Source organism: Rhincodon typus, chromosome 13 (genome assembly GCF_021869965.1).
Source record: "Rhincodon typus isolate 14 chromosome 13, sRhiTyp1.1, whole genome shotgun sequence".
In the NCBI taxonomy this organism is placed as follows: domain Eukaryota; kingdom Metazoa; phylum Chordata; class Chondrichthyes; order Orectolobiformes; family Rhincodontidae; genus Rhincodon; species Rhincodon typus.
Genome location: NC_063344.1, coordinates 16,762,740 through 16,783,148, shown reverse-complemented (window position 1 = coordinate 16,783,148; position 20,409 = coordinate 16,762,740). Strand labels below are relative to the sequence as shown.

The 20,409-nt window shown below is 43.5% G+C and overlaps 1 protein-coding gene across 1 annotated transcript in view; it reads left to right on the top strand.

Annotated features, from left to right (window-relative positions):
- Nucleotides 1-12,927: 12,927 nt before the first annotated feature.
- LOC125484709 (segment polarity protein dishevelled homolog DVL-3-like) overlaps nucleotides 12,928-20,409 on the top strand; it is a 43,437-nt gene continuing 35,955 nt past the window's right edge. Inside the window, exon 1 of the mRNA XM_048604531.1 lies at nucleotides 12,928-13,602. Within this exon, the coding sequence (XP_048460488.1) occupies nucleotides 13,442-13,602 (161 nt within the window). The 5' untranslated portion in view covers nucleotides 12,928-13,441. The remainder of the gene's footprint in view (nucleotides 13,603-20,409) is intronic.

Genomic DNA, 20,409 nt, shown 5'->3' with positions numbered 1-20,409 from the left:
AAACCTGTCATTTCTACTCCCTGGAAGCAGATGTGGAGAAACATAGGAGTAGGAATAGGCCTTTCAGTCCCTTCAGCCTGTTCTAGATCATGGCCAATCATCTGCCTCAATGCCAATTTGCCACACTATACCCACATCACTGTTCTGACTAATAAATAGAAATCTATCAATCTCTGTCTTGAACATAATGAATTATTTTCCATCACCCTGCATGGTAGAGAATGCCAAAGATTTGATCAGTTTTCATTAGTGAACTCAAAATTATCCATTTATTATTTTTACAATTTCTGACAAGTGGCAAAACTGGTTAGCACTTGAGCCAAAATCTGAAATTGGAATTATATCCACTATCAATCCCAAACAGTCACACTACCACAAATAAATGATATTGCAGAAATGATATTTTAAAAAGGTATTTGATAATTGAAACTCACCCTAATTGGCCAATGGTGTGACAAACAAAGGATAGTATTTGATGAATTCTCACTGTGCATAGGGTTTCTTGTTGTGAAAGTCAAATTGCTAACAGCTTGTCCATGTAAAAGCTTTGCTTGGTTATTTTTGCAAAGCCACTTGACATTCTGTAATCAGCAGGTGTATCACAGCTGACAGTAAACTGTTGAATTCTTTTCCAAGAAAACACATGGGTTCCCATCAAATTCTTTGTAAGAAAAATCCTGTTAAAACCAGAAAATGTTCAAAAGTTTGATATCCTCCAATTTTTTTTTACATAGTCCATAAATAATTCCAACGTGACACAGTCTGGCTATTCTAGGGATTAATCTGGTGAACATCAGTTGTACTACCTCTATGGCAGGTATATCCTTTCTTAGACAAGGGAACTGAACTGCACACAGTATCCCAAGTGCAGTCTGAACAAGGTCCTAAACAATTGGAACAAGACATCTTTGCTCCTGTACTCAAATCCTCTTCTGATAAAGGCCAACATGTCATTTGCCTTCTGATTTGTTTGCTGCACATATATGGTAGCTTTCAATGATTTAAGAACAAGGACACCCAGGTCCCATCGGCTATCAATACTTCACATTTCTCTCACCATTCAAAGAATACTTTGCACCTCAATTCCACCTAGCAAGGTGGATAGCTCCATACTTATTCAATTATAATCCAAATGCCAGGGTATTGTCCACTCACACAGTCTGTTAAATTCCCTGGGAGCCTCTTTGCATCATAGGGACCCAGGAATTAGGAGCAGGAGTATGTAATTCAGCCCTTTGAGCCATTTAGCATGATCATGGCTGATATTATCCTGGTGTCAACTCCACTTTCCTGCCTGCTCCCGACAGCTCTATCTTGCTTTTCAACAGAAACATATTTATTTCTTTCTTGAACCTGTTGATTGATTCTGCCTCCACTGCTCTCTGGGGCATTCTCCTCACAATTCATATTTCCATCTAGTTTTGTGTCATCTGCAAACTTCAAATATTACATTTTAATGCTTGGGAATACCACCACATGCATGTACCTTCCAAGTTACATATCATTGCAGCTTTGACGTATATCATCATTCCTCCATCTTTGTTCAGTCAAAGTTCTGGGTCTTGCTGCCCACCCACACTATGGAAGTCCCTTCATCAAACATGGACTACAGTAATTCAAATTGGTTTACTTCTGTTGTATAAAGCAATGCTTCTAAAGGGGTAAATGTTAGATACCATGTTTATGTTCACCCAATCTAATGTCATAAGAAATTGAGTAAAGGCAGATGTCTTAAGATCTTGGTAGGACAAGACCACTGTCCGCAGGTATCCTGATAGCCTTAGCAATAATGTCTAACTTGTAAATGATGCCTATTATGCAATAAACTACATCATGTTTAAGACAAGAGCCTCTTCTCATGAAGACTCATTCATGGTTTTCCTGTCTCACTGTAAACTATATAGATCTTTAGATCCAGTAAAGGAAATATCAGAAGCAAAAACAAGAATGCAGATTACTACCTAAATGGCTGTAAATTAGGAGGGGAGTGTACAGTGGGACCTGGGTGTCCTTGTGCACCAGTTGCTGAAGGTAAGCAGGTGGTATTGAGTTGGACAAGCAATCATCATGAAGAATGGCACAGCAGGCTCGAAGGGCTGAATTGCCTCCTCCTGCTCCTTCTATGATTCTATGAAAGAGGATCATAGCAGTGAATTATCCCGACCACATGCTGGTAGTGGTTGGCATTACCGAACATAGAATAACCACAATGTTCTCAATGGGCAAGTAGGGATAACCAGTAAATTCTGGCCTTATCAGTAATGTCTGCAATGTATGAATGAATTAAACACAATTGTAGAAATGATGCATAATGATTCTGCTTGATAAGTAACACTGATGATGCAAAACAGACCAAATCTATATTTGGAATATACCCTGACACTGGAATGGAACCAGGTGAAATGTCTCATGTCTGATCAAGCCTGAATTCTAAAACTGCAAACTCAAGCATGTCCTTGATTGTTTATAGATTGGTCCAACTGAAATCTAACCTTCCAATAGGCATCCGTAAAACAATCTGTGGATTATTCCAGAGAATCCAGTGATCTTATTGAGAGATCTTAGTGGACTAGACAAGGGTTAAGACTCAGTTCCACATTGCTTGTTCATGGTCATGGTCATAGTCTTGTTACAGAGCTGCCATTAGCTTGTGTGATAGTCCATTGTGTCCATGCTGACTCTCTGTGAGTCCAATTCCCTTTTATCAACCACATTTATATGGCACCTTTCACCATCTCTACCAAAATGTTGTACAGTCAAAGAAATACTTTTAGAAATGCAGCAGTCAATTTATACACACCAACTCCCAATAATGAACAAATAATTGGCATCTGTAATTCTGGTTGAGGATTAAAGGCTGGGGAAAAGTTCCTTAAATTAATGTCATGGGATATTTTATATCCCTCTGAGAGGGGCAGCTCTGTTTAAAAGATTGCAACTCCCCTAACGCTGTACTGGATATGTTACCTCAACTGATGTGTTTGAATCTCTGGAATGGGACACAAACTTATAACTTTCTGATTTCAGGAGTAAGGGATAATCAACAAAATCATGCCCAAGTGAACACAAAAGTAATTCAGTTATGCATGGCATTGATGAGACCATATCTTGAATGCTATGTACAGTTTCGATCTCCTTACTTAAGGATGAATGTGAATGCATGGGATGTGGTTCAGAGGAGCTTTATTTATATGTGGAAGGAATGAGTTGTGAGGAAAGGTTGGGCAGGCTGAGTTTATTTCCATTGGAGTTTGGAAGAGTAAGGGTTGACTTGATTGAAGATTACAAGATCCAGAATGGTTTCGACAAGGTGGAACATGGAATTAATGTGTAGGTGACTACTTGACGAGAGGCCATGTTTTAATTGGGGGGTTGCTATTTTAGGGAAGAAATGAGGAGAATGTTTTCAGCAGTTGAGATGGGGGCCATTGAATATTTTTAAGGTGGTAGTAGATAGATCCTTGTTAGGCAGAGGAATCAAAGGTTATTGTTGGTATGTGGAATTTGAATCAGAAGCCTAAATCAATATGTAGAGGGCCCTACTCAGGAGTGTGCAACACTGGACCCCCTCTTAGGAAATGAGATCGGGCAAGTGACTGAAGTGCCAGTCGGAGACCACTTTGGGTCCAATGACCATAACTCTCTTAGTTTTAACACAGTTATGGAAAAAGATAGGACAGGTCCACAGGTTAAGGTGCTAAACTGGAGCAGGGCCAATTTTGGGGCATTAGGCAGGATCTAGCAGAGGTTGATTGGGTGTGGCTGTTTGAAGGAAAAGGAATGACTTGCAAATGGGAGGCTTTGAAAAGTGTGATATCAACAGTCCAGGGACAGTTTGTCCCTGTTAGGGTGAAGGGAAAAGCTGGCAGGTTTGGGAATTCCTGGTTTATGAGGAAATATTGAGGCTCTGGTCAGGAAAAAGAAGAAGGCATACATTTGGTTTAAGCTGTGGGGCTTAAGCGAATCCCTAGATGACTATAAAAAGTGCTGGAGCACATTCAAGAGGGATGTCAGAAGAGCAAAAAGAGAGTATGAAATTGATCTGGCAGATAAGATTAAAGATAATACCAGGAAGTTTTAAAGCAATATTAAGAGTAACAGATCCCCTTAAAGACCAGGAGAGAATCATGGATGCTAAGGAAATGAGGGAAACAAGTGTGAATGTTTTGGACCGCATACATATTACCAGAGAGGAGGTGTTTGCAAACTTAAAGCACATTCAGGTGGATAAATCCCCTGGGCCTGATCAAGTCCATCCTCGGACGATGTGGGAGGCTAGGGAAGAAATTGCAGAGGCCCTTGCAGAGATTTTTGCTTCATCTTTAGCCACTGGTGATGTTCTGGAACACTGGAAGATGGCTAATGTTGGTCCATTGTTTAAGAGAGGTAGTAAAGACAAGCCAGGGAACTACAAGCCAGTGAGCTTGACATCAATGGTAGGCAAGTTATTGGAGAGGATACTGAGAGATAGGATCAACCAACTTTTCGATAGTCGAGGTCTGATTAGGGATAGCATGGAGTTGTGCGCGGGAAGTCATGTCTGACAAATCTATTAGAGTTTTTCAAAGAGGTAACCAAGAGGATGGATGAGGGTAGGGCAGGAGATGTTGTCTATATGGACCTTAGTAAGGCCTTCGACAAGATCCCGCATGGCAGTCTAATCATGAAAGTTAGGTTGCATGGGATCCAGGGAGAGCTAGCTAATTGGATTCAAAATTGGCTCGATGGTAGGAAGCAGAGGGTGATGGTTGAAGGTAATTTCTCAGACTGGAGGCTTGTGACTAGTGGTGTGTCACAGGGGTCGGTGCTGGTATCTTTGTTATTTACATAAATGATCTGGATATGAATGCACACGGCATGATTAGTAAGATTGTAGATGATACAAAATTAGGAGGTATCATTGATAGCAAGGAAGATTATCAAAAATTAGAGGCATCTTGATCAGATGGGGAAATGGGCTGAGGATTGGCAAATGCAATTCAATACAGATAAGTGTGAGGTGTTGCATTTTTGAAAGTCAAACCAAGGTAGGACTTATACAGTAAATGGTAAGGTCCTGAGGAGTTTTGTGGAACAGAGGGACCTAGGAGTACAAGTACATAGTTCATTGAAAGCGGCGTCACAGGTGGACAGAGTGGTGAAGAAGGCATTTAGCATGCTGGCCTTCATCGGTCGAGGCACTAAGTATAGGAGTTGGGATGTTATGTTACAGTTGTATAAGTCATTGGTGAGGCCGCAGTTGGGTATTGTGTACAGTTTTGGTCACTCTGTAATAGGAAAGATATAGTTAAACTGGAAAGTGTGGAAAGAAGATTTCCAAAGGATGCTGCTATAACTAATAGGCCTGAGTTATGGGGAGAGGTTAGCCAGGATAGGACTTTACTCCTTGGAATATAGGAGAATGAGGTGTATAAAATCATGAAGGGTATAGATAGCACGAATGCATATAGCCTTTTTACCAGGGATAGCGAATTGAAAATAGAGGCCATAGGTTTAAGGTGAGAGGGGATAGATTTAAGAAGGACCTGAGGGGCAACTTCTTCATGCAGAGAGTGGTGCATATATGGAATGGGCTGCGAGAGAAAGTGGTTGAGGCAGGTGCAATAGCAACATTTAAAAAAAAAATTTGGATAAGTACATGGATGGGGAAGGGTTTAGACAGTTATGGACCAAATGCAGGCAAATTGTAACTAGCTGAGTGGGCACCATGGTCAGCATGGACTAGTTTGGGCCAAAGGGCCTGTTTCCGTGCTGTATTACTCTTGACTCTAAGCAAATCAGCCATTATCTTATTGGTTATCAATGGGGTCTTGGGGTGGGGGTTAGTTGAATGTGTACTTCTGCTCATTATTCATATGTAACACCCAGTTTACTTTCACCATGAGCTCCAGTACTTTTCTTAAAAGAAATCATTTGCAAGATGTGTGTGTCACTGGTTGGACCAGCATTCCTAATTGCTAAGAGCGCAGCTAAGAGTCAACCACATTGCTGTCCATCTGGAGTCATATATAGGCCAGGCCATGTAGGTATAGTAGATTTGCTTCCCTAAACAGCACTGAGGAACCAGATGTGTTTTTATGACCAACAGTGGTTACACAGTCACCATTGGCTGGCTTGATTTCAAATTTCACCAGAACATTAACCAGGGTTTCTGGATTACCAGTCCAGAAATGTTACCACTACACCACCACATTCTCTGAATTGTGTGTTGTGTTCATCTGAATCTGCCCATAGGCTGTAGTATTCCACTTATCACACCCTTTGAACAGGCCAATGGTCATGCCCATTCCAGACAGAAAGTGAACACATTGGAAGGTCAGATATTGGTTCTTGTCTGTTTTAAACAAATTCCTCAGGAGATCTGTCTTCCTCTTGACTTGCTGCTCAGGATATCACAGTGGAAATTCACCAGAAAGACTGCAGTTCTTAAAGGATTAAATTATGTGGATAGCTGCATAAACTCTGACTGTGTTCCTCCGAGATTGGAAATTGTGGTGGGGGTATTGGGGGGTGTGGTGACATGGGCTAGAGAGGAGTGCAATCTAATCTAGATATTTCAAATAATTAAGAGATTTGATACTGTCATTTCAGGGAATTATTTCCCCTGGTGAAGGAAATTCAGAATAAAAGGTTTTCATCTTAGAATTAAAGCAGTTTCATTAAGGAGTGAAGTTTGGAACTTTTTTTATATGCAAAGGTAACTGCTGAAGTAGAAAGATTTTATCAAGGAATAAGTATGGGCAATTCAGTCCCTGAAGTCAGTTTCGTCTTTAATCAGATCATGACTGATCTATACCGTAACCCCTGCCTTTGATCCATACCACATGATAGCCACAAGTAAAAACATTGATGTTAAAACCTATTGATGTCAATCTTAAAAGTTTTAATTGACCCCTAGCGTACAGAGATTGTGGGCGATACAGTTTCAAATTTCCAGCACCCTTGTATCAACAAGTGTTTCCTTTTCATTAGATCCTTGCAGTCTTCCATCACAATATGTAACTGCAACTTCAAATACTCCAGATTGTTTACAGGAAAACAATAACAGCAATTGTAACATCTCATTAGTGTCCTAACATCTACATGAACAGGTAGAAGGGACATTGATGTGAACTTTCATCCAAAGAGCAGCAGCCCTAATAATGCAGCACCCCTTGATTACTGCAGATATTTCAGCACATACAACAAGCTCTTTGAAACCATAAGCTGTGGTGCATTGAGAATACCACATGCTTTGGCTGGTATAGTAACAGCTAAGATTTGGTCATTAATTTCTGAAGTTGCTATAATAGGAACATAAAACTTAGGAACAGAAGTAGACCTATTGGTCTGTCAAGCTTGCTTCTCCATTCAGTAAGATTGTAATTGTTCAGATTGTGGTCTCAGCTCCACTTTCATGTCTGCTTACCCCTCCCCTTCTGCCCCCAATAACCTTTGATTCCCTTGTCTATCAAAACTCTATCTCACTCAGCCTTGAGTAAGTTCAATGACCCAACCTCCATTACATTCCGACTTTGATTGGGGCGATGGGAATAGAATATGTGGGAACACCAAAGATGTATTTTCACAAATATGGTTGTGATTGAATACAACTCTGCTGCTTCTAGTCATGGAATCGCAGAATTCATAGTGCAGAAGGTGACTATTCAGCCCATTGTGGCTGCACCGCCTATGAAGATTTTAATTTGGAGCCAATTCCTTGCCTATTTTCCTGTAACCTTGCACATTGTTTCTATTTAAATAATCATTCAATGCCATCTTGACTGCCTCAGTTGAACCTGGTTCTATTATATCTGTACAATTTTCCATATGCTGCTTCAGTCTCAGAATGCCATGTCTTCAGTTATTAAGGCTTCAAGTTATCAGGAAGTAAGCATATATCACAAGGTACCCTTGAGGAGACAGAACAGTCAGTTTGACCTGATAACTGGTCATTGGGTCTGGCTTTTCTGAGTAGGACCTTATTTATTTTAATTCATTTATTGGATGTGGGCATGACTGACAAGACAGCCTCTACTGCTCACCCCTAATTGCACGAGAGAACATGGTGAAGAGCTGCTGCCCTGAACCACTGCAGTCTATATGGTGTATAATAACGCACAGTTTTGTTAGAGAGGGAATTCCCCACAGTTTTGACCCAGTTACAGTGAAGGAAGAGTATTATAGTTCCTAGCCAGGATGATATGTGATTTTGAGGGGAACTTGCTGGTGGTGGTGTTCCCATCAGGAAGTGATGGTCGAGTACTGTTGCTGCTAGGCTAGTAATCCTGAGATCCAGGTAATATTTGGGGGACATGGGATCAAATCCCAGCAGAGCAGGTAGTGGAATTTGAATTCAATAAAGATCTGGAAGTCAGTCTAATGATGCCCATGAAACCATTGTTGTAAAAAGCCACCTGGTGCACTAATGACTTTTAGGGAAGGAAATCTGATGACCTTACCTGGGCTGGCCTACATGGGACTCCAGATTCTTAACTGCCATCTGAAAAGTACTAGCAAGCCATTCAGTTGTACCAGCGGTTAGAGACATCTCTCAGCAGCTAATGCCAATGGGAGAGCTGTCTCACAGACTGCTCAAACAACATCCTGACATAGCGACGCTCACAGAATTGTACCTTAAAAACAAGATCTCTGACAACATCATAACCAGCCAGCAGATGACATGACACGCTGGTCTACAGTTGGGGGGGATCTTCAACATCTACTACTAAGCGTGGTTCAGCAACACCATTACTGACTGACCTGGTCAAATCCTAAAGGACACAGTTGCTAGATTTGGGTCTGCAGCAGATCAACAGGGACCAAGCTACTTGTCCACATCTTCAACAATCTGCCTGCTGCAGATGCTTCTGTTCTTTATAGTATTGGTAAATGTGAACACCACACAGGCCCTCTGGAAAAAAAAAGTTTCTCTTTACATTCAGAAAATCCTCCATCATGTGTGGCACTACCAATGTGCAAAATGGAACAAACTTTGAACAGATCTAACAATTCAAGACAAGGAATGCATGAGGTGTTGTGGACCATAAGCAGCAGCAGAATTGTACTCCAATCCAATCTGTAATGTCATGGCAAGCCATCTTCCCCACTGTACCGTTACCATCAAGCCAAGCCATTGACCGTGGTTCAATGAACAGCGCAGGAGAGCATGCCAGAAGCAGCACCAGGCATAGTTAAAAATGAGCAGTCAACCTGGTGAAGCTACAAAACAGGACTACACGTGTGACTAACAGCATAAGCAGCAAGTGATAGACAGAGCTAAGCAATTCCACAACCAATGGGTCAGAACTGAGCTCTGCTGTCCTGCCACATCCCGTTGTGAATGGCGCTGGCCAATTAAATGATTCACTGGAGGAAGCTCCTCAAATCTCCCCATCGTCAATGATGGAAGAGCCCAGCACGTCAGTGCAAAGTTAAGGCTGAAGCATTCACAGCGATCTTCAACCAGAAGTGCGGATTGAATGATCCATCTTGGCTTCTCTAGTGATTCCCAACATTAAAGATATCAGTCTTCAGCCAATTCAATTCACCATGTGATATCAAGAACTAGTTGGAGGCACTGGATACTGCAAAGGGTACGGGCCCTGAAAACATTCCCAGAATAATACTGAAGACTGGTGCTCTAGAACCTCCTGCTCACCCAGCCAAACTCCTCCAGTACTGTTTAACACTGGCATTTATCAAACAATGTAGAAAATCACCATGATACGTGTTAGAGTCAAAAAGCAGGACAAATCCAACCCAGACAATTAGTGCCCCTTGGGTCGACCCTTATCGATTAGTAAGGTGGTGGAAGGTTTAATTAATAGTGCTACCAAGTAGTATATACTTACCAATAACCTGTTCACTGATGTTCAGTTTGTGTTCTGCCAGAACCATCTGATTTCTGATCTCATTACTGTTTGGGATCAAGCATGAGCAAAAGAGTCGAATTCCGGAGATGAGGTGAGACTAACTGCCAATGACAATAAGGCTGTATTTGACCGAGTGTGGCATCAAGAAACCCGAGCAAAACTGGAGTCAACATGAATCACAAGGAAACTCTGCTGGTTGCAGTGAAACCTGGCAACAAGGAGGTTGATTGTGGTTGTTGGAGGTCAATCATCTCCACTGGAGGACAGTTCTGCAGGAGTTCAACCAACCATCTTTAACTGCTTTGTCAATGACTTTCCCTTTGTCATAAGGCTGAAGTGTGGATATTTGCTGATGACTGCCCAATGTTCAACACCACTCATATCTCCTCAAATACTGAAGCAGTCTATATCCAAAAGAAGCAAGACACACACAATGTCTGAGTTTGGACTGACAAGTGGAAATTAACATTCGAACCATACAGGTGCGAAGCAATAACCATTTCCAACAACAGACCCATCACACCTTGCCATTCAATGGCATTACCACCACCAAACCCCTCCCCCCCCCATAATCAACACCCTGGAGGGTTACCATTGACCAGAAACTGGACTGAACTAACTGTCTAAACACTCTGGCTACAAGAGTATGTCAGAGGCTAGGAATTCTGAAACAACTAACTCACCTCCTGACTCCCCAAAACTTGGAGACTGAGTAGTAACATTAGATCACATGGGATCCAGGGAGAGATAGCCAATTGGATACAAAATTGGCTTGATGGTAGAAGACAAATGGAGGTGGTAGAGAGTTGGTATTAGAACTGGAAGCCTGTGACCAGCAGTGTTCTGCAAGGATCATTTCTGGATCCACTGTTGTTCGTCATTTATTTCAACGATTTGGATAAGAATATAGGAACTATGGTTAGTAAATTTACGGATGACACCAAAATTGGTCGTACAGTGGACTGTGAAGGTTTTCTAAGAGTACAATGAGATTTTGATCAGATGGGCCAATGGGCTGAGAAATGGTAGATGGAGTTTAATTTAGATAAATGTGAGGTGTTGCACTTTGGTAAGGCAAACTAAGGCAGGTCTTACACAATTAATGATAGGCCCCTGCTGGGGAGTGTTGTTAAACAGCAGGACCTAGGGGTGCAAGTTCATAGTTCCTTGACTATGGCATCACAGGTAGGCAGGGTGATGATGGCGACATTTGGCACGCTTTCCTTCATTAGTCAGAGCACTGAGTATAGGAGTTGGGACATCGTGTTGTGGCTGTACAGGACATTGGTGAGGCCACTTTTGGAATACTGTGTACACCTCTGGTTGCTCTGCTATAGGAAGGATGTTGTTAAACTAGAAAGGGTAATGGAATAATTTACAAGGATGTTGTCAGGACTGGAAGCTTTGAGTTATAAGAAGAGGCTGGATAGCCTGGGTCTTTTTTCCCTGGACCATCGGAGGATGAGGGGTGACCTTATAGAGGTTTATGAAATCATGAGGGGCAGAGATAAGGTGAATAGCCATGGTCTTTTTCCCAGGGTAGGGGAGTACATAACAAGAGGGCATAGATTTAAGATAAGAGGGAACAGATTTAAAAAGGACCCGAAGGGCAACTTTTTCATACAGAGGGTGGTGCACGTATGGAATGGGCTGCCAGAGGAAGTGGTAGAGTTGGGTACAACCACAAAATTTAAAAGACATTTGTACAGGTACATGAACAGGAAAGATGCAGAGAGATATGGGCCAAATGCAGGCAAATGGGACCAGTTCTCTTTAGGATACCTGGTTGGCATGGATAAGTTGGACCAAAGGGTCTGTTCATGTGCTGTATGACTCTGTAACTCTCTATGTGGATGATTGCAGTTCCAACAACACTCAAGAAGCTTGACACCATCCAGGACAAAGCAACTCACTTGACTAGGACTGCATCCACAAACATCCTCTCCCTCCACCACTGATGCTCAGTAAGCAGTAGTACGTACCATCTACAAGATGTACTACAGGAATTTACCAAGGCTTGTTATACAGCACCCTCCAAACCCACAACCACTACCATCTGGAAAGACGAGGCAGCAGATACCTGGGAACACTACCACCTACAAGTTTCCCTCCAAGACACTCACCATCTTACTTAGAAATATATCGCCATCCCTTCAATGTGACTGGGTCAAATTCTGGAACTAACTTCCTAATGGTATTGTAAGTGTACCTACAGAAAATTGACTGTGGCAGTTCAAGATGGCAACTCACCACTTTCCCTACCTTCTCGGGTGCCATTCAACCACACTGGGGTGTTGTAAATGGTGGAGAGCTTCCTCCATGTTGTTGGAGTTACATTCATCCAGACAGGGAAATCAATGGTTACGGTTAAAGTCAGGAAAGTGGACATGAGGAATATTGTTGGATCAGCTGTGATCCTATTTAACTGTGGAGCAGGCTTGAGGAGCCAAACAGTCAACTCCTGCATTTCTTATAGTCTTATGATGGGCACTAGTCCTTCACATTTCTGACACATCTTGAATGGTGGGCAGGCTTTGAGAACTCATGAAGTGAGCTACTTTATATAGAATTCCTAGCTTCTGACCTATTTGTAATCACAGTGTTTGTATGGCTGGTGCAGGTGAGTTTCTGCTCAATGGTAACGTTTCCCCAGAATATTGATTGTGGGACATTTGGTGATGATAATGCTGTAGAATGTCAAAGGAAGGTGGTGAAATTCTTTCCCATTGAGATGTTATTGCCTGGCACTTGTGTGATGTGAATGTTACTTGCCACTTACTAGCTCAAGTCTGAATGTTATCCAGATCTTGTTGCATATGGACAGGACTGCTTTAGTACCGAGCATTCGCCAGTTTAACTGTACATTGGGCTCTGCCTGGGGCTAATGTGCGCTATGACATCTTCTGCATTTCTACTGTTAGCATGCCAAGTTCTACTTGCTGCCCAGCCACAATGCCAGTTTCTGAGCAGCTGCCTAATAAATCATTAGTTCCGAGGGGGTGGCATCGTGCCCTGACTTACCCCCAACTGAGTTCACCACTAGCATCACCCTCCTCCCTGGCACAGCAGCGGTCTTAGGCAAAGTGAGTGGTGGTGGGGGTGAGGGGTTGTTTGCCAGCTGTCAGGCTGCCGGCCATGGTTGGGCTGGGCTGTGCCGGGGATTGATGGCACTGGCGCTGTGACGGGGCGGCCGCTCCCCTCCCCGTCTGATTGGGGTTTGTGTGGCCGCTGTCAGTGCTGGGCGGATCGGATCGAAGCTCAGCTCAGCCTCCCGTGCTCCGACCGGCCTGTGTGGGATCGGGGCCGGGAGGGAAGTCCGGGAAGGGGGTATAAGGAGAGGGAGAAGATACAGTCAGCGGGAAGGGGAACAATCAGCGGGAAAGATACAAAGTATCGGCCGGGGGAAAGGGAACAATCAGCGGGAAGGATACAATCAGCGGGAAGGATACAAAGTTTCTGGCGGCAGAAAGGAGCCATCCAGCCGGCTGCTAGAGCGAAGGAGTCGAGCGGCCGGGTAGAAGAGTGTGGGCCTGCTGGACAACCGCGAGAGTCGGAGCCAGGGCTCCGCCGGCCTCCCGGAGCCGGCCATGGGGGAGACGAAGATCATTTACCACATCGATGAGCAGGAGACCCCGTACTTGGTGAAACTGCCTCTGCCAGCGGACAGGGTCACTCTGGCCGACTTCAAACAGGTCCTCAACAAACCCAACTACAAATTCTTCTTCAAATCCATGGACCAGGACTTCGGGTGAGGCTGGGGATGAAGGGGAGAGACATTGTCCAGGGGGGCTGGAGGGGTTGGGGAGGGTGGGTGTGTGGGCATCGGTATTAGCGGCAGCTCTCCGAGGCTGGGCTTTGCTGTTTGTTTGGCTCTTTTTGGTTGGTCACTGGTTCAGTGACCCCGGGGCTGGGTTTATTCTTGGAGTCTGGAATGGGAGATGTTCTCTTAAGGCCCGGGATTATGTTTGTTGCCATGGCTGGGAATCGGCTTCGTTTACACGGGGGGAGGAGAATAGTTGCCCTCGGGGTCTCTTTCCTCCCTTCCTCCCCTCTTTCTGCCCTGAATTTAACCCGGAGGAAGATGCTCCGACCTGGGCTGCTGGGGCATTTGTCTGGCTGTTCCCCGTGGCCCTTGTCCTTCTGTGTCCAGTCTCTACCCGGGATCTAGAACCCCTTATCCTCCTCTTTCCCCTACTCCCTCAGAATCTGCCAGGGGTCGGAGTCCGGCTGGGGGGGGGGCGTGAAATTCCGGCCCCGGGTTTCTTGTCAACACCCCCCCGCCCCCCGCCAATCAGGCCGGGAAAATGGCGGAACCTCTTTGTGTCGAGCTTTTTTTGTGTTGAAAGTTTAATATATTTTTAATGGGACAGAACATTCCCCGCGGCCTAAGCCTGGTTTCCTGGGGAGAGGTGGCGTTTCTAGGGATTAGGAATCCCATTCCTGCTGTCAGGAGTTTGGAGAAAAGCTGCTCCAGCAGCTGAGGCCTGGAGGAGGAGATGTGTGTCTGTGACAGCTCCAGGCATTGAGTAGGTGTTGAAATTTGACATTGTCACTCCACTCTGGAGTAAGCTGGAAACCGCAGTTTTACTGAGGCATTCGGGTTGAGAAAATGCAACAGCGTGCATTTATATAGCCCCTTTTAACTTAGCCAAACATCCCGAGGCACTTCACGTGAGCCTTATCAAACAAATGTTGATACCCAGCCACATAGGGATTTTATTTTTGTTGACTGGTGGAGGTGCGAGCTGCTTAGGAGCATCTTAAAGAAAGGAAGTGGAGGAAAGAATTCAAACGCGTGGCGCCCAGGCAGCTGAAGGTACAGACACCATTGGTGGAGTAATGGAAGTTGGGATGTGTAGGAAAATCTGTGGACTATAGAGATCTCAGAGGATAGTAAAGAGGCAGAGATGGTGGAGTTAGGCTGTGGGTGTAACCATCTGAAAGTAAAACAACTTGGATTGCATTTTTAAATGTAGAAAGATAAAGCCCCTTTGGACAGACAGAAGAAAGAAATAAGATAGTTTAGTTGTCCATCAGAAGTCTCTCATCACGTGTGCCACATGGCTTGCAGCCATTAACCTGTTCCTGGCAGTTACGCAGGCACTATCCAACTGCCGTGTGCTCTATTTCACAATGAATTAGTTTGTTTTTATGGCCTCTGCAGATCTCTGCAGCTTTCGTTGCATTTCCAGTATTTCTGTCAGTGCTTGAAATTTCATTTCCAATCATCATTTTGTATCTCAGTGAAGTGCAGTGAATGAGTAAACAAACGTTACGGTGTTTGCTTGCACTTAAATGTTCAATCAACCCAAGAACAATTAGGAACATAGGACTTAGGAGCAGGATTAGGCCACTTAGTCCTTTGAACCTACTTCACCATTCAATAAGATCATGGCCAATCTGGCTGTGGTCTCAGCTCCAGTTTCATGTCGGCACCCAGTAACATTTGCTTCATTTGTCTATCAAACTCAGCCTTGAATGAATGTAATACATTATGCAGTACTGATAGGCACAAGTCTACCTCTGTCATTGAGGAGCACTGAGGTGCTGGTGGGGACAAATCTATCCCTGTATAGCATGGGGGTACTTTGGTAGAGGGGACAAACCTGTCATTGTATAACACCCGTGTACAGTATTTGTGGGCACAGATATGTCTTATTTAACATAGATACAGTACTTGGGACAGGTCTGTGACTGTATAACACTGGGTACAGTTCTGTTAGGGACAGGTCCATCACTGTAACATGGGTACAGTACTGATGTTCACAGGGTCTCTGACTGTGTATAGCATTGAGTTGCAGTCCTGGTGTGCACAGGTCTGTCACTGTATAAGACTTGAACATTACTAGTAAGGGAATGTCCTTCTGTGTATAACACTGGGGTGCAGTACTGGGAGGAAAGATCTGTCAACATTTAAGATTGAGGTGCATTGCTAGGAGGGACAAGTCTGTTGGTGTATAACATTGGATACAGTACTATTGGGGACAGCTCTGTCACTGTATAACATGGGTGCAATACTGATACGTAACTGTGTAACACAGGGATACAGTGCTTTGGGTACAGATCTGTCACTATATAACATTGGTTTACAGTACAGGCAAGTAACAATTTATTGCTTGTAATATTGGAGTACTGTACTGGTGGGGATAAGTCTGTCACTGTAACACAGATATGGTACTGGTGATGACAGGTCCATTGCTGTATAACACTGGGGTGCGGTCGTGGTGGGGTCAGGTCTGTCACTGTGTAACACAGGAACTGTACTGGCAAGGACAGGTTTGCAACTGTATGACACTGGGGGATTGCACACATGTGGACATCTCTGTCATTGTATAAAGCTGTGGTATCATCCTTGTTGAGAGATGTCTGACACTGTGTAACATAGGGATACAGTAGTGGTCAGAATTGGTCTGTCACGTATACATGGGTCCAATAGTAGTGGGTTTAGGGTCCATCATTATCTAACACTGGAGTATTGTATTGCTGGGTTTAGGCCTGTCATGTATAACAATGAGGTGAACTATTAATGGGAACAGCTCTGTCACTGTAGACACTGACACAGTGCTGTTGGGGACAGGTCTTTCTCTGTTTAACACTGTGTACAGTACTGGTGGGGACAGATCTGTAACTCTAAAACACAGATACAGTGCTGGTGAGGACAGGTCTGCCACTCTATAGCACCAGGGTACAGTACTGGAGAAGGGCCTGTTACTTTATAGCATGGATACAGTGGTGGTAGGGACAGGTCTGTTACTGTATAACATGGATACAGTACTGACAGGGGCAAGTCTGTTACTGTATAACACTGTACAGTAATCGGGACAGATATGTTACTGTATGACACTGGGCTACGGTACTGGTCGGGACATGTATTTCCCATGGGTGCAGTACTAGTGAGGGCAGGTTTGTTGCAGTATTTGCTAGCTGATGTGTGGTCATGGCATAATGCAAGCTTGTTGTGCAGAGGGAATGATTTGAGAGGATATATTCTCAGCAACGTGGATTTATTTAGCATGCTTAATTGAATAAAACATTTCAGTGTGCTTCACAGGAACATCATCTGATAATATTTGACACTGACCTCATTCTCAGGATGTTGGAATAGGTGACCAAAAGCTTTGGTAAAGATGAGCTTTTAAAGTGTGTCTTGAGGAGACCGTGAGGTAGAAAGTGTGGGGCAGGAATTGTAGGAGTTTGCTGCCTACACAGCTGATGACATGGCCACTAATTTGAACGATTAAAATTGGGGATGTGTGATTAATTTGAATAGAAGAAACACATCTTGAAGTGTTGTGAGAAGTAGTGGATGTACGGTAAGATGAGGCAAGGCCTTTTAAAGATTTAAAATGAAAATTTTAAATCAATGTCAGTCAACAAGCATTGAGCTGATGGGAGAAGAGAACTTGGTGTAAGTGACAGAAGGGGTAGCACGGTGTGGATTAGCTCTAATTTGCAGTGGCTGTAAGTTGGGAAGTTTAGCCAGGAGGTAAGTAGAATAATTGAAAACAGCTAACAAAGGGTTATGTATAGACTGTGTGCCCACATCGTGATGTAGGGTTTGAAACCAAAACTGATACTGGTAGAAAAAGCAATCTTCGAAATATTATTTTACAGTATTATTAACGCAATGACAAAAAAATCAGTTCATGTTTTAGATTGAATTCAAGTGAGTGAATGCATAACAGTGGGATAACATTGGGATCCACATGGTAACGCAATGGTCACTCTCTCAGAAGATCAGAATCACCAGCCCCACAGTGAGAATTGAACTCTGTCAGGGAGGCTCATGTCTTTTATGGAACAGCATAGAGGAAACTTCAGTGTATCTAACCCCATGCTGTACCTGCCCTGAAAGTTCTTAATGAGATAGCATGGAGGGAATGTAATTCTGTATTTTATCAAAGTCACAAATGACATTCATTATGACAAAAATAAATTCTTTCTTCATGCCAACCTGTCCTACTCCTGCAGTGTTACCTTTCGATCCATCCTTGGCCGCTATGTCATTCACTTATTGTCTCTCAGTGATATCGTCAGAAAACAGGGTGCTAGTATCCACATTTATGCTGAAGACATCCAGCTTTACTTTTACCACCACCTCTCTCGACACTTCCACCCCCTCAAAGTTATCAGACTACATCCTCACACCAGTGCCAACATTACAATGACATATTTCCATCTCTGTAATATCACTGAGTTCAGCACTTCTCAACTCATCTATTGCTGAAACCCTCATTCTTGTCTCCAGACCTAACTATTTCTAGACACTTCAAGCTGATTTCGTACATTCTGGATTTCTCCAGGGCCAGACAGCTTGTTAAAGCCTTGGTCCAATAGCTAAACTCCAGCAAGGAGATGAGAATGACTGTGACTGTGCTTGGTCGTATAGTAGCATTTGATGGAGTGTACCTTCAAGGGACTCCAGCCAAAAAGAAATCAGGAGAAGTCAGGAAAATGTCTTCACTGGTTAAAGCCATACCTATTACAGAAGAGGAGTATGGTGGTTGTTGGACGACTGTTCACCTCAGCATCATGGCATTGGTGAAGGAATTTCCTTGCTCAATGTTCTGAATGTAACCATCTTAAACTGCTTCATTAATGACATTGCCTCCACTTCTAAGGTCAAAAGTGGGAATGTTGCTGGTGATTTCACAATGTTCAGAGCTATTCACGACTCCTCAGATACAGAGCAACACTATTTTCTTGAAAAACTATTTTCTGCATCTGTGTTCAGTGTAAAGAGAGCTTTACTGTGTAGCTAACCCCATGTTGTCCCTGTCCTGGGAGTGTTTGATGTGGACAGTGTAGAGAGAGCTTTGCTTTCAGTTTAAAAGGGTAGAGGGAGCTTTAGTCTGTATCTACTCTTGTGAGTGTGTGCTGCTCGCCACATGAAACTGCTTCAGTTCTGAGTACCAATATATTTGACCTTGGTGAGAAAGTAAATATTGATTTAGCACCTTCCACAATTTTGGGATAAACACAGAACTCTCAAAAAAACTTCTTTTGAAGATATGTCCTTTAATTAAATGTATGTTATCCGTAGGGCGTGTGTGGCAGGAATGGTTTTGGCCGGTTGAGCAGCAAGTGGGGAGTTCCGATGGGAATTGCTGTCTGGAAAATTTGTGGTGCGGAGCTGACCGGAGACGTATGACAGGCAGCTTCTGGAATCTACTGGTCTCTGGCGCTGAATCAAAAACCCTGTAGTTTTAATGTGCAGCTCTGTGTGTATGTGGAGGACTGCAGGCTGCAATTTAGGCCTGGTGAAGGCTGCCTCCTACGTTCTTAACCTGTTCACGCTTTGTGATTGATCAAGTTGGTCACAGCTCAAAGAGGCACTGACAGAACAGTGGGAACATTACCTCCAGTCCCCTCCTACATTATAGCAACGCTAGCACTTAAGGTATTTTGGTGCCTTAAAAATGCTTTGGGGCAGTCTGAAGTCACGAAAGCTGCTTTAGAAATGTGCATTCTTCTTTCTACTCAGACCCAAAACCTCTGCAAGCTTCAGGAAGTAACTGGTATCAACACTGCCTTAGTTGCAGCATGAACTGGTATGTTGTGGCTGCGCTGAACTTGCAAATAAAGGTCAAGAGTTCTTATCCCAGCGTGGCAAATTGTGGAATTCAATTTTGTAAATCTGATTTTGATTTGTGAGCTGGTGGCAGGGTGGTGTAAAAGCTGTTGGATTGTTAGTAATGAAAAATGGCTGTGTAACATTCTTGAGCAAAGAGACTGTGCCAGTTTTACCAATTGACTTTGGCCTGTATCTGAATCCAGTCCCACAGTAGGTGGTTATTCTTGAGTGGACTGGCAAGTCCTCTAGTCACATCAAGGGGAGGCAGTGGTGTCAGGGTCATGTCACTGGACCAGTAATCCATATGCCTGGGCTAATGTTCTGGGAACAGAACAGGGGTTTGAATCCAACCATGACAGATGGTAAAATTCAAATTTATTAAAAATCTGGAATGAAAAAAGCAAGACGAACAGCGATTGTTGAAAAAACCCTTCTGGTTCACAAATGTCTTTAGGGATTGAAATCTGCCATCCTTTCCCACTCTGAACAGTGATTCCACACCCACAGCTATGTGATTGATTCTTAAATGCACTCTGGGCAATTAGGGATTCATGTAAATGCTGGCCTAGCCAGCAGCACCTGCCTTTCATGAAAAAGAACAAATCCTTAATAAGTACTGTTAGCGAGAGCATCAGGACCACAGCAGTTCAACAGAGAGGCACAGCTGAGTTCAACTAGACCAGTAATCCAGTTAATTTGTGGGGAGGTGTGGCCTAGTGGTGTTATCACTGGACTGTTAATCCAGAGACCCAGATAACATTTTGGGGATGTGGGTTCGAATCCTGCCACGGCAGATGGTGGAATTTGGATTCAATTTAAAAAAAATCTGGAATTAGGAATCTAATGATGACCATGAATCCATTGTGGATGGTCAGAACAAACCCACCTGGTTCACTAATATCCTTTAGGGAAGGAAACTGCCACCCTTACCTCGTCTGGCCTACATGTGACTCTAGACCCACAGCAATGTGGTTGACTCTT